Consider the following 15,584-nt stretch of genomic DNA (forward strand, 5'->3'; position numbering starts at 1 on the left):
TGTGTACCTCAACTCCTTTTATATGGACTCTTCATTGAGGTTGGTTCTTCTCCTTTCTTGTTGGAATGAACTCTTTATGATATAGTAAATATTAATACTTGTCCTGCTAAGTGAAGGTATGGGGCACTGTGAGTATACCTAGCACACTTCTATCTCAAGTTATGAATGCAAGGGTCATTGTGGACATAATACTTACTAATTACTTACCATAAAAAGGATCTCTCGTGTGTCTGGTGTGTCTACACACAAGAACTAAAAAATGTTGAATCTTCTGTCAAACCTAAACTATCATTAAAGGAACCTAAAGAGAAAAAGAAAAAGGTTAAAGATGTTTCTAGTAAAAGTGATACAGATGAGGAAGATGTATAAGAGCTTGAAGCATTACTAGCAAGGAGATTTTAGAGAGAAAAATAAAAATACAAAGGTAAGGTACCTATCATTTACTTTAATTGTGAAGAGGTTAATGAATGATCATGATTGGGAAGAATGTTTCTTTGAAATATTGGAGAGAACCTATAAGTACATCTGTCTACACCCTGAACTCAATACAAGTCAAGAAACATACTCATTCAACAACTTTTGAATTATGGTATGGATACTCAACCAATTTAAAATATGTTTAGGTATTTGGAAGCAAGTGCTACATTCTTAAAGACAACAAGAATGGTAAATTTGATTCTAAAAGTAAAGAAGGTACCTTCCTAGGCTATTCCACAAGAAAGAAAGCTTATCAGTGTTTAAATACTAATAGTAAAAAATTTGTGGAAAGTGAAAATGTGAATTTTGATGAATATACAGAGGTACATGAAGCTGAACCTATGAAGGAACCTGGAGAGTGAAAGTCTTTTGTGTACATTTATAAATGTATTCCTAATAATGAAGGTGTTGTGGACCAAGTTGTAAATCAACAAGTATCAGTGATTACTGAGTCACACAATGAATTTTGAGTTGCATTTAGGAATTGAGTTGCATTCAAGAGCTGAGTTGCAAATAGAAGCTGAGGTACATTCTAATTTTTAGATAAGTGTACATGAAAGGAATGCCAATCTATCTAATAGAAAAGTACATAGTGATTATGAAGTTGATAGACCCATTGAAGAAGAAAGAACAAAACCAAGATTGTCAAAGTATGTCAAAAAACATCACCCTACTAAACAAATTATTGGAGATACAAAAGCTAGACCAATGACAAGGAATAGTCTAAAGAATGACACATGTTTGTTGAGCATGCATGAGCCTAAGTCAATAAAAGATACATTAGAGAATGAATACCAAAGTAAAGCCATGAAAGAAGAGATTGAGAAGATTGAGAAAAAAAAGACATGGATTGTAGTACCTAGACCAAAGAACAAAATGTGATGGGAACCAAGTGGGTGTATAGAAACAAGTTAGATGAGAATTGTGAAGTCACAAGGAATAAGGAAAGATTAGTTTGCAAGGGGTATGGACAAGAAGGAATTTAATATGGAGAAACATTTACCCTATTTGCTAGATTGGAAGGAGTAAGAACTCTACATGCTTACTTTGCATACAAAGGTTTCAAAGTTTATTAGATGGATGTGAAGTCAACATTTCTGAATGGTATACTAGAAGAAGAGGTTTACATAGAACAACATGGAGGATTTTTTGATACAAACAAAAATGACATGGTATGTAGACTACATAGAGCCTTATATGGTTTAAAGAAAGCCCCAAGAGCAAGGTATGAAAGGCTTTACAATTATCTTGTGAAGATTCATTTTAAGAAGACTAACTATAACAATAATATATACTTGAAGACAAAAGGAGCTAAAGGTATTTTACTAGCTGAAATTTTTGTTGATGATATCATATTTGGAGGTCAAAATGCATTATTTAAGACATTTACAAATGAATGAAGAAATAATTTGTGATGCCTATGTTTGGAGAGATCAAATTCTTTGTTGGTTTGCAAGTATATCAAATGAAATATGGCATATACATCACTTAGTCTAAGTATGTAAAGAAAATATTGAAAACTTTTGGTTTAGAGGATTCAAAACAAGTTAACATTCCTATGGTGATATGACATAAACTTTCAAAGATTGATGATTCTATTGAAGTGAATCAAACATTGTACAGGTGTATGATTGAAAAATTACAATATGTAGTATATAGAAGACCTAACATTGCATTAGCTATTAGGATTATTGCAAGATGTTCTACAAATCCTAACAAGAAAAATTTGCTGATTGTTAAGAGAATTATGCAATATTTGAAAGGAACAGAAGAATATGGTCTATTTTACAAGAAAAATGATAAGTTTGAGTTAAGAGCCTATACAAATGTTGATTTATATGGAAACATTGATGAAAAAAAGAGTACAAGAAGTGGAGCATTTTTTTTAGGAAAGAGATTGGTCACTTGGACCAGTAAGAAACAAAATTGTATATTTCAATCCATTGTTGAAACTGAATATGTGGTTGTTACAGTAAATTTTATAAATGTGGTATGGATCAAATAGCTACTTAAAGGCAAGAAGGAGAAAATCACTAAACCTATGGTACATTATTGTGATAATACAAGTTCTATAAACATATCAAAGAACCCTATGATACACACAAAGATAAAGCACATTGCAATCAAGTATCATTACTTGAGAGAGTTGGTTCAAGACAAAGAACTGAGAATGGAATATGTGAATACAAAAGAATAGATAGCTGACATATTCACAAAAGATTTACCTAAAGATGGACATGAATATCTTAGAGGTAAACTAGGGGTGATACCCCTATCCAAACCTACTTAAGAAGTATGAGTAGTGTCCAACATCAACTCAGATGAATTTTTTATATTACAACTTGATGTAGTGGATCTTACTTTAGTAGCTAGCTAAAATAATGAAGGAGCTGATTTAGAAGATTTACAATCACATGCAAGGTGATAGAGAAAGAACTTGAATTGATTATATCTACATGAAGAAATGACAAGTCTTTGACATTGTTTTCAAAGAGGGAGATATAAGAAAGAGGGATAAAATAAACTACAAATGGAGAAAAGCATCTGATAAGGGAGATATAAGGGAGATACATTAAATGAGATTGATAAAGCTCACATTACCCTATACAGAAGAAGGACATATACTGCTAGAGGGAGAGATTTCAAAGATATTTTTTTCTTTTTGGTATTGGTTTGTCATCAATGCCAAAGAGGGAGATTGTTGAAAAGAGATTTGGTTTGAAGTGAAGAACTTGTAATGGAACAATTATTATTTCATCAATGATGTCAAACCCACTACCTACTAGTGAGAAAATTTCTTTTTGGTCTGAATGTTATCATGTGGCTGAATGATGAAGAGGTTTAGAAAAGAGGAGATAATAAGAGAACCTAGAGAAAGGTTGAGTTATTTGGTTTATAAAAGGAGCACTAAGACCAAGTAAGACATTGATAATATAGTGTATTTTTTATCTACTTAAACTCTCAAATGAAAGATTACTCAAGCAAAGACAAGAAGAAGATCAAGAAAGAAAAGTGTTTGCCAAGCCTTGCCAAGAAATTAGTGCAAGCTAAGTAGAAAATAATAGAACGTAAGTGAGAATCAAGAGGTGTCGACAAAAGATGACAAACAATGCAAGCCAAGTGGATGTTACTATATGCCTAGTAAAGTTTAGTCGGTGCTGAGAATTAGTAAATTTTAGTATTTTCTAAGTGAACTAGTGTTGGTCAAGTGAGAGAATAGTATAGATGTTGAGAGACAAAAAATAGTGTTAAATCAAAGATTTGATGAATCTCAGTTGATGAATTTCATTTCATGAATTATGTGAAGCATGTGGAAGATACCTATGATCAGTTGGTGACACATAATTCAAGGTAAACCATTTTGAGGTGAATTCAAGGAAGATTATAGAGAAAGTTTCTAGAGGAACTCAAATGGAAAAGTGGGTAGATTCATTGAATCTTAGCTAACCCTAAAATGGACAATTGTGTTTAAGTGGAAAAAGAACTAAATTATCTATTTATAGAAATAGCTAACCATAAGAAAAGGTTGTGATGTGTGAGAACCTAAGGAAGACACAAAGTCTAGGGTATTGCTTCATCTAGTGGCCAAAAAAGAGAGACTATAGTTGGCATATAAAGAAAGAAGTCTTAAGGGGATTAATGCTTGAAGGGTGAACAAGCTATAAGAGCTAAAGAGTATCAATAACAAGAAGAATGGAGAACTGAACTAGAGATTTGTAATCTGCAAGTTAGTTGTAAGTTTTTATCTGATCAAGTCCTATTTTTTGTTTCTAACAATTGTACCAGTGTGGATAAAATCCTTTGGATTAAGGTTGACCTAACTAGCATTTGGAAATCCTTTATGTGGTGACATTCTAATAGAATTCTCTAAAGTTCTCTAACAAGGCTCACTCCTAATAGGGTGATTGAAATCTTTTAACCAGGTCACATTTAATAGTGTGCATTGCATCATTTAATAGGGTTGGCCTTTTATAGTGCAACACTTTAGAAGAGTGAGAATTGGTAGCATATTACTAGTGGTTTTTCCCATATTGGGTTTCCACGTAAAATCCTTGTGTCAAATTGTGTGAATGCTCTTATGGTATTTCATGTTTACATTTGTGCAAAGTTATTTTCACCTAGGATATTAACTACTAAGTTAAGGTATTGTATGATCTAATGGATGCATGCATGTTAAGGTTTTATGGATATGGATGTGTTAAGCACTCAAAAGTTTTATTTGTACATCTGGACCTTGGATAACTAATTCACCCCCTCTCTTAGTTATTCTAAAGAATTCCAACATGTTAGGGGTTGCAGATTTGATTTAAAAATAATTATTTAATTAAAGGGGGTTTTGGGATTAAATTAAATGGACATTATATATTTTTGAATTTAATAGAAGAATAGGGATTAAATTGATAATTATACTATTGATTTGTCATTAAAATTTATCAATTGGAATATAGTCAATGAAATGAATTAATTAGTTAGGGGATGGGATGTATTAATTAAATATTAAATACTTAACCAATAATGCCTTAGGAGATGACTAATTATGATTACTTAAATGATGTAAATAGATTTTGGTGTCTACAATAAGTATCTATGAATTTAAAATTTCTAGAAATGCAGATAAAATATGGCTCTAGGAAATTTACATGAGTCTCTATAGTATAAATTTTAATAATCAATCACTTTATGCTGCATTTGGAATAAACACTTTAGATTTCCTCAACATGTTGATAATGTAATATTAAAACATGAGACAATTTTTTAAAACTTTTTCATTATATTTAACTCACCTATGACTAAAATATAGAAATTTCTTAAGAGATAGGGTGTAGATACATACGTTAATATCTGATACAAAAGACGCACCATTTTGAACTTTATTTTTGCACTTTATATATTCATCAATAATAATTTGAATCTCCCTAAAAAAGTCAATGAACAATTTTATTAAATAATATTCATCTTAACAATCCTGAGATAATCATTTTGCTAATAATATTTTTTAAATTGCATAAAAGGTTATCTTTTTAGAAAGTATTTATCATATTAATAAAAGATATATTGTGCCTACTTTTATAAAATAATATTCAACATGTACATTAAAAATTGTTATATCCACTTTAAATTTACTTTAGAGATAGGATTACATAAAAATATTTTTCCAACTTTTCAACATAATTATTTGCAATTATTTATTAGTACTCATTCAAACTTCCCAAACATGTAGCATATGTAAATATGCTATAAAAAGAATGATATATTATAATATTTACCAAATTTTATAACATAAACATTTATCTTTTGGTTATTTAGTATATGATATAATATCTAATTCAAATTAGAACATTATCTCAACAAATATTTATTGGACAAGCCTTAAACTTAGTACTCTACTATGTGTGTGTATTTATATGTATGTATATGTATGTCTATATATGTATATTTATATTTGTATATATATGTATATCTATATGTGTGTGTATATATATGTATGTATATATATATATATATATATATATATATATATATATATATGTGTGTGTGTGTGTGTGTGTGTGTGTGTGTGTATATATATATATATATATATATGTATATTTGTATATATATATGTACATATGTGTGTATATGTATATATATATACATATACATATACATACATACATACATATATATATATATATATTATATGTATATACATATATATATATATATATATTATATGTATATACATACATATATATACATACACGGATATACATATAGACATGTATATGTGAATGTATATATATGAGTGTGCGCATGTATTTTAATAACTAGGTTACTTTTGATGATTAAATACATCTACAAGTGAACATATTACTTTCATAGGTCAGAATGGCACTTGTAATAAGGATCTTTAAAAAGTTTTAGGTAATCATGAATTAAGGTACAATCTAACTTCTATGTATATTAATATGAAGTAATATTTTTGTTTTTGTTTAATAGGAACCTTCTATATCTATTTTTAACTAGAGGATGGAATTTATAAAGGTTGAACAAGATGGTTTTCCCAAATATAAAATAAACAAAACTCTATTCTTTATTTTGGCACTATATAAATAAAAAATACAAAAATAATTTCAAGGAGTTATTGGAAGATCATTGTTTCTAAGAGAGTTTGTTTCAATTTGAAGGGATTGAGACAAAATATTTTCATTATTCATAGGATAAATAGATTAAAATTAATTTTTTTCTAAATTTACAATTTAGAGAAAGAGAAATTGAGGTTTCCTTATTGTTTGTAATCAATAAAATAATTAAAAATAAATAGAACATAAAATAAGAACAAAGAAAAGGAATAGAGTAGCAGTGGGGGTACTATTAGAGATTATTCAATATATGTTTCAGCTTCATTTACTTGTTAGTAATGTGGTTCTAGATGTCAACGACCATAGTAGCAATCTTACAATGGTCATCATCTTACCTAGAATGGCTATAAGTCCTAGTAGAAGGATAGTACATCTAAGAAGTGACATTACTTCCTTCATCAACTACATCAAAAAAGTTGAATTTATTACTTAAACCATTTTTTTAGATGGATTTAATTTCATTCACTAGTAGAGAAAATTATACTTTGAGTTATATAATATTTGTTTCTTTGATTTATCACTAACGACCTTTTACCCTTCAAAACTATTTATGATAGAAGATTTTCTCACATTGGTTACTATATCAAACCTTATCTACTTATTATTGACCATTTCCTCTTCTTAAGATTTAATATGGTTTCATATATACATTTCTAATGAACTTAATATCCATAGCTCCATTCTCTAGGATGGGAAACATCTTGAAGTTATCCTTATTATTCCTCTTAGGACCAATGGTAACTTCTAGTTTTTTTAATCTTCTTTTAAAATCCTTCATCTTTTCATGAATACTGTTCACTTTAGATACAAACCAATTACTAATCTTGTCACGACCTAAATATTCATCCTTAATGCCAAAGCAGTGAATTTTAACTTGAGTCCAAATCTACCAAAAGAATCCTCCTCGTGACATTATCCTCTCTATCTTATCCTTCGAACAAGATACCATCCCATTAAACATGTTAGAAATGGGATTGAAATTCAAAGTTTTCTACTTTGGGATCCCCTTGATCATCATATTCATTATTTACATCCTCCAACTCCTCTTCCATGATTAAACCATTCATGTTCCCATAAATTTCAATTTTATCCTTATGACCACCTTTACTAGTGTACAAAGGTTTCATCATCTAGTTGATTAAATTATTCTCATCATGAGATAAGGAACCAATAGAAAAGTCCTAACATCTTTTAAAATGCTTTCTTAGGCTCATATAAAAAATCCTTATTATCCCTAAAAAAAATCCATCTTCATCCAAAATAGAATTTATAATGAAAACCTATTCGTAAATTCATGTAATTAAGATAAATGTGTTTATACTACTTGTGATTAATTTTTCAACTTTTAGAGTTTGATGAGAGAGAAAACTATTTAGCATGTTCCATAATAGTAATAACTATACCTTCATAAGGACACAAAAATCAACCCTTTTAACATGTCCCTTAATCCAACATTTAAGGGAAGAGAACTAGAAACTTGAAGTGACATCAATGTTTAGTGACAAAACTAATTTAAAATTATTGCTAAAAAAGCTAGTAAAATTTCCATAAAAGGAAAAGTATCTAATAACTACAATGTAAACGTTTTGCCACTACATCTTGAAAAATTTTCATTATATCTACCTAAATCATTTCTTATAATCTTTTCATGATACCTTTTTTTGGAAAATCCTATTCAAAGAAGCATATCTCTCAAATTTTTATACCCATAGCTAAAAGACCTATAAGTTCAATTATTAATTCTTCAATTAATAAAAAATGCATACTAAAGCCATCAACTATTCTATCATTACAACCATCAACAAAATCCTCAGTAGCTTGAGGTTTAACATCAAGAAATCTCTTAAAATGTTTAGTTATTCCACCCCCTTCAATGATGAAGGGTGTTCCCCTTAATACCAAAAACACATAACAAAAATAAAGAAATAACATCAATAGCAAGAACAAAATATGGGCTTCTTATTATGGTCATAATTGCACAATTAAGGAATTTTGCAATACAATATAAAAAACTACATGGGTGCTTTCCTTACAATAATCTCCAACATAGAGCTATGAACTATCACCTAGAGTTGTCCTAGATAATGTATGGGTATTCCTTAAATAGGAAATTTTACACTGCCCGTGAAGTTTGTAGACATCAAACCATAACCATTTAGACCGACTAACTTTAAAATTACATATAGAATTAAGTTGACACACCTTTGACACTTATCTTGGAAATTTTGATCAGCCCAACTTCAAATGATCATTAATTTTGAACTATTTCTCTGATTGGCTATTATAACTACTTTTAAGAATCCTCATCTTTTGATCTATAGGGAATAACTCACGTGAGCTCTAGTTGACCCCATTTTAGAGCCCATGTGGGGCCTCTAAGACCTTCAACACTAAGTCTAATTTTTTTATACCAAAATTGCACACCAAGAATCTGCATTAACTCCATGAATACTTATGATATGGTACTAAGCATCAACTAGGAGGCTGGTATATTCAATATGAATATCCACCTTTTAAATTAGGATATTTTGATCTTGTATCACTAACTTACTAATTAGTAGGTCTTGCTAGACAACAACTCTAAACTGAGGCAACCCATATTCAAGAATAAAAAAGGAAATAGTTTGGGTGATGCAATATTTCTCTTACACCCAAGATGATCCTACATCTGACACCTGAGGTAATTAGAGAAGTGACCCCATCTGTCTTAGCTATTCAAACGAAAACCAAGATGCTTAACCTACTCCCTTACTAGCCATCATAAATATTCTTTTAGCCTCCCTTTCAATTTGACTAGGTACTCTTCATATGTTTTATTCATTTTACTTTTGCCAAAATGACTGTCCAATATCTCCACAATCTTTTGTGTAGCCAAACTAGCTATTTGAATTCTCCACTATGCTTTTGCAATGTTAACTCCATTAGCTCCTTCATAATACTCTATCAAATAAAATATGTTAGATATTGTTGAAATTTTTAGTATAGCATGCAACTTCACTTCATAGTCATTTTCATAATCATGCATTTTCACTATCTTGCATGGTCCAAGCTCCTTCATTTTCATCTTATTATATGCACCCACTGGAAAACACTCCTTTCTAAAATGAGCCATGAATTCATCTCCAATATGAAATTCCTTATGGCCCCTTTTGATATCTTTTTGAGCCTTGTACTACATATTCATCTTGCTAATGTGCTTGTTCACCTTTTCATGGACGCTCTTCAAATGTTCAACAAAATCCTCTTCTTCAACACTACTTATTTGTCTTTTATCTAATTGCCTCAATTTAGAAGAATTTTTGGAACTGCTCCCATATAAAATCTGGAATGGTGACTCATGAGTACTCTTGTTGATAGAACTATTATATGGAAATTCTACTAGAGGTGAAATCAAATCCAAGCCTTTTGGTTTATCTCCAACCAAGCATCTCAATGAATTCCCCAAAATCTGATCCACAACTTTGGTTTGTCCATTAGTCTTTGGATGGTGTGATGAACAAAATTTCAAATCTATCTCCAATTTCTTCTACAATATACACCAAAAATACCCAACAAACATGGTATAAAATGTTGTAAATTTGATTGACAAGATCATTGTGAGAAGAAGATTGAAGATCAAAGAGGGAGATTATTGCAAATAAGGAAGTTGGTTGATAAAGAATGTTTTTGATCATTTTTTTGTCATTGATGTCAAACCTACTATTTGTAGGAATGAAAATTGCTTATAAGATCCAAGTACTATCACTTAGTTGATTGATGAAGAGGATTTGATCAACAAGTTGTAACAAGAGCACCTAAAGGAAGTATTGAGTTATGATTTTGTAATGAAGTGCAAGGATCAGTCAAGACAATGGTTAAATGATGTATTGGTAACATACTCAAAGACACAGAGGTTGGCCACACTTAGAAACACTAGAAGTATAAGTTGTAACAAGGTTGATTGCAAAGCTTAAACTAAGTTCATGAGTGGGTGCTGAGCAAGCTAGTTGAAGCCAAGTAAATTCTTAGTTGGAGCTAAGATGATAGAAAATCTAGTGTGTTCCGAGTGATCTTTAGATGCCAAGTGAAGTTCAAGTGCCAAGAAAAGTAATAGGTATCAGGCATCATAAAATCTTAGTAGGAGCCAAGTGAACTTCAAGTACCGAGCATCTATAAAAACATAGTTGATGTCAAGTAACAAATTTTATGCCAAGCATCATAATTTCAATAGTGCCAAGTTGCTACATTATTGGAAATGATGAAGATTTTCTAAATCTAGGCTGACAAAGTTGTTGCCTTGAATTTTGTGAACAAGTTGGAGGATAAGGATGATGAGCTGGTGGCATAGAATTTTATGTAAACCGTTTTGAGCGAATTCAAGAGGATTCTTCATGATGTTTCTAGAAGAAGTAAAATATAGGTTAGATTCAATGAATCCTACCTAACCCATACAAATTGAAATTAAAGGAGGGAAGAATCAAGTGGGAAAAATGAATTCTAGACTTATATTTAAGGAGTCATAGACCAAGAAGCAAGAGTTGCTGTTGTGCCAAATTGCGAAGTGGTTAAAAGGGTGTTAAGGAGAAGACATCTAGGAGAAGGAAAAATAGAGTATAGAGACTCTACTTCAACAAGTGGTTAGAAAGAGATGATTTCACTAGTACATTGAGCATGGAGACTCAAGGAGACAAAGCTTGAAAAGAGGGAAAGCTGTCAAAATTGCAAAGACTGAAAGCTAGGCAATGATATGAGCTAAGAAGTGATCTGAAATCTGCAAGTTGAGCAGTATTATGTAATTCAATCAAAACCCCTTATTGTTACTCTCTAGCAATTGTATCAGTTAGGGTAGAAGAAAATCCTATGGACTTAGGTTGGTTTAATAGCCATCTGTAAATCCTTTAATAGGGTGGTATTCCAAGTGAATGTTCTAAAGTCCTCTAACCAGGCCCACTTCTAATAGGGTGGTTAAATCCTTTAACTAGGTCACATTTACTAGTGTGTTGTAGTCTTTAACAAGGCAAGCCTTTCATAGGGCATCACTTCAGAAGAGTAAGAATTGAGTAGCATGTTACTGGTGGTTTTTCCCAAATTGGGTTTCTACATAAATCACTATGTTATGTGTTGATCTTTGTATGTGTTATGCTTGCATGTTTATTTATAGTAACTTGTTGAATAGGAAAGTTATAACTTGGATGAATGAATAAGTTTGATGGGCACACTTTACTTGATGTAAAAGTTTGAATAGGACATTTGGACCTTGAATAAGTGATTCACCCCCCCTCTCAGTTAAATTGATCCATAGAACATCTGATGCCAATTTGATCAGGGATCAATCAGTTTGCATCATTTTTTCAACTTTTTAAAACTTATTTCACCTCTTTTTGCAACTTGTAAATTTTGTGCTAGGAGGTCCTTTGACTAGCCTTAAGAACTGACCAAAACACCTGATCGCACTCTGAAATCTACCAGACTGATTCTCTATTCTACATAATCTTACCTTGTTGAATCTCATCTCATGAAAAATTCTCAGTCAAAAGATATTGACTGTCAAAATTGCTCTCTCAAAATTATCTGCAAGAAAAGATGTCAAAAAGCATTAAATCGCATTTGGATTTGACTTTGGAAACTAGGCAAACTAACACTTAGGGAAACAAAAACTAGGGCATTGGTTCACTGTCATGAGGAAAATATAAATTTGGGATTTGGGCTCATGATGAATAACAAGGTGAAAATGGTGAGCGGTCAAAGTAGGCTACTCAAATTTGTAGGACTTGAAACACTAATAGAAAAGCATTTTTTGCAAATGGAATGGACCTGGGAAAGTGTATAGATGAATTCGTCAAGGTTTGAAAATTGGCACACTTATAGTATTTTTGGAGAAAAACATAATCGTATGATCCATTCAATCTCACCTATCATGGATTTTGAGATATGACATCGCAAACAGGGGTACTGACTAAATATTCCTTTCTTGATGCCAGTAAAAGTTAGAAATTTCTTTTGGAATCGCATTTGAAAACTAATCAAACAGACATGTCATAAGGTCAAAATTGAAATGTAGCAATTCTCTAACCTCTAAAATATAATGCAAAAATAATTTTCTCATTTCAATCAATTGGGTCAAAATTATAACAAGTCAAACAAGACCTCCTAGAATTCTGAACAATTCATATCAACATGACAACAATAAAATGACCAACTTTGAGGGATTCAAAAAACATAGCCAAATAGATTTGAAACAACTTAAAATCTGAAACATAGTTTCTTTGGTATGCATGCTAAACACTTCGAAAGTGGTGAATTTTGAAACATTAGTGGGTGTGAGATATTCAAATGCAAACACAAACACCTGTCATTATTTGACAGACAAAAATGCCGAATTGGAAATTGCTCAAAATGGGACTTCACAAAATGGCTCGAAATGGCAATTTATATTCATGAAACATATAGACATACTAAATGAAAGTTGTAGAAATATTAAACACCTATACAGTCAGGTACACATGCATTAAAAAGTGTTTAAGGGCTTAAATTTTTCAATGGTACTCAAAATTGGGGCTTCAATTTTGAGTCCCAATAGTGGCTCTATCTGGGGATGTATGTCCCTTGTGAGAATGGAAAGGATTCAAATCTCTAGAATAAGTAGACCATTCACAAAAAATTCTCTCGAATAGCTTTATTGAAAGCAAAAATAACTACCTCTACTATGTACAAATGATGGTCACAAGCCACCAGACTTCAACAAAAACTTTTACTTCTGTCAATATCTAATTCTCATCTAAATGTGCATGAGGTAAATTAGAAATAATTCTCCTATCAATTTGACCACTCAAATTAGCATCATGAATCAACTCACTTGGTAAAACAGAGTCTACACTTTCACTTTCATAATGCATATAAAAACTAGATTCATTCTCAACAACTTGCTCATTATGAAAGTTCTGATCAGCATGCTTACAAATATTAGACTCAAACTAAAATTCTTCTTCATCAAATGAATCATGTATGCTATTAGTTTTGAATATGAAAGCTTCATACTCAACTTGGGGAAAGGTATCACACATACATTGAAATTGTGTATCCTTATGTATAACTGGATGGTACTCAAATGGGAAATTAGATTTTTACTCACAAATGTCATCAATGTCAAAATTTGAAACTAATTTGAGATCTTCAAATGGTCCTTTGAAATTAGGGAATGGATTAGTCATCATGTTAGAGTATTCATCATAAAACTTAGTACAAGGTGTACACTGATCTTCAATAACAACTTTATCAAACACCTTATTATACATCTCATGAGATACAACATCATGATCATTTTCACTGTCATACTCGGAAGAATAATAATCCGATCTCTTACAGCAGTAGGATAATGTATCATCATTAAATTCATCCTCAATCAAATCTGAACATTCCATGTGCTCTTCAAAAAGCAGGTTGACAACTCCATGCAAAGCTCCTTTATAGAAATTATGACAAGTGATGTGTTGATCAACATCAAACTCCTCACCATACAATGGGTTTGTAAAAACCTTGAAACCACTTCTAACATCACTGTCATGGAGATCTTTAGCATATGAAAAAGAAAAATTAGAATCATCACAAGAAGACACATGGCAAGGCCAATCAACAAGGTTTGATCCAGAGGAAAATGATGGAAAATTTTTAGAAGTGCAAATTTTAATATTTTATTATTGTTTCCTTTAGAACTACATGTAGAACTAGTTTTTAAATAAGTTTGAATTATTATAGAGTTTTAAATTTTTGAAAAGATCAAATTTTAAAATTCTAATTTGTGAACCAAGAGCATAAATTAGGTTACATTTTGTTTTAAAATGCATGTGGTTGAAATGTCTTGCTGGTGGGACAAAGAGCCATGTAATTGCTTAATATTTATCATAGGGCTTGTAGATTTCATGGTGGGATAGGTCAAGTATGAGATTAATTTTCATGTAGATGTCTATTCACAAGGTAAAAGATAGATCAGGGATCTTGATGTAGGAGTTATGTCAAAGATTTCCAAAAGATGTATGGTTGTAATTCATGTAATCGGCAAATAGATAAGGCACTAATTAGATGCAAGATCATTCAGTTTTGTTGCTCATACCTAAGTCTTTCTATTATCAACATATTTAATCATTGTTTCCCTTTATGTTGAAAGTTATTCAAAGTCTAACCCTCACTTAGCTTATGAGTTCATAGGTTATGATTTGTAGCTATTTCATTCCTATGTTATTGCATAAGTATCATAAGACAAAAGGGTTTCATCTATTGATTATAGATTCAAGAATATATTTAGCACTGGTACCATATAAATTGAATCTAAGGTCCACCCACCTAGGTTTTGTAGAGCATAAAGTAGAAGGGTCTAGCCTTATAGTTGGCCTAGTGTCTGAAATGATATGTTAAGGATGGGAAGTAGCTACCCCTAGATGTATCTTGTTCTCATCAGGGTAATTTGAAACCTATAACATTTCAAAACACCAATAGAAGACATTGTAGATGATCAAGATCAAAAGCAAGAGAAGAAAATAAGTCATCAGAAATGGTGAAAGAATTTGATCAAAGGTGGTATGACTCTTGTTACAATGAAATCGATGGCTTATATTTAATCTACATGTGTACAATTCAAAGTTGACAAGTCAAATGGCTCAGAGACTAAATCAAGATCGTTAGATAAAGACTAAATTGACATATGATGTTTTAAAGATGGAACTATAAGTATGTAATGATGAATCTCCCTAGTCATCAGATCTTAAAAATACACTCATCATTATCCCACTATGGAGAGTTACATGAAGAATAACTAAAGAAACATAATAATGATTGGACATGTGGAATAGACAGACCCATAGTGCAAAGGAAATCAGTGAGTTAAGATCTTTAAATTATAGTTTTTAGATCAAAAGAACATCCACAGTCATCACTATATCATTATAAAAGTTTGGTCTATCAATAGTCATGGCAAGATAGAAACAAGTTGACACTTGTCTATGAGACCCA

At 31.1% G+C, this 15,584-nt stretch overlaps 1 protein-coding gene across 1 annotated transcript in view; it reads right to left on the reverse strand.

Annotated features, from left to right (window-relative positions):
- Positions 1-3,147: 3,147 nt before the first annotated feature.
- LOC149547757 (agamous-like MADS-box protein AGL11) overlaps positions 3,148-15,584 on the reverse strand; it is a 110,601-nt gene continuing 98,164 nt past the window's right edge. The window contains exon 4 of the mRNA XM_089794797.1: positions 3,148-5,393. Within this exon, the coding sequence (XP_089650923.1) occupies positions 5,258-5,393 (136 nt within the window). The 3' untranslated portion in view covers positions 3,148-5,257. The remainder of the gene's footprint in view (positions 5,394-15,584) is intronic.

Source organism: Cupressus sempervirens, chromosome 7 (assembly GCF_028749045.1).
Source record: "Cupressus sempervirens isolate cs-2001-9-10 chromosome 7, ASM2874904v1, whole genome shotgun sequence".
Taxonomy (NCBI): Eukaryota; Viridiplantae; Streptophyta; class Pinopsida; order Cupressales; family Cupressaceae; genus Cupressus; species Cupressus sempervirens.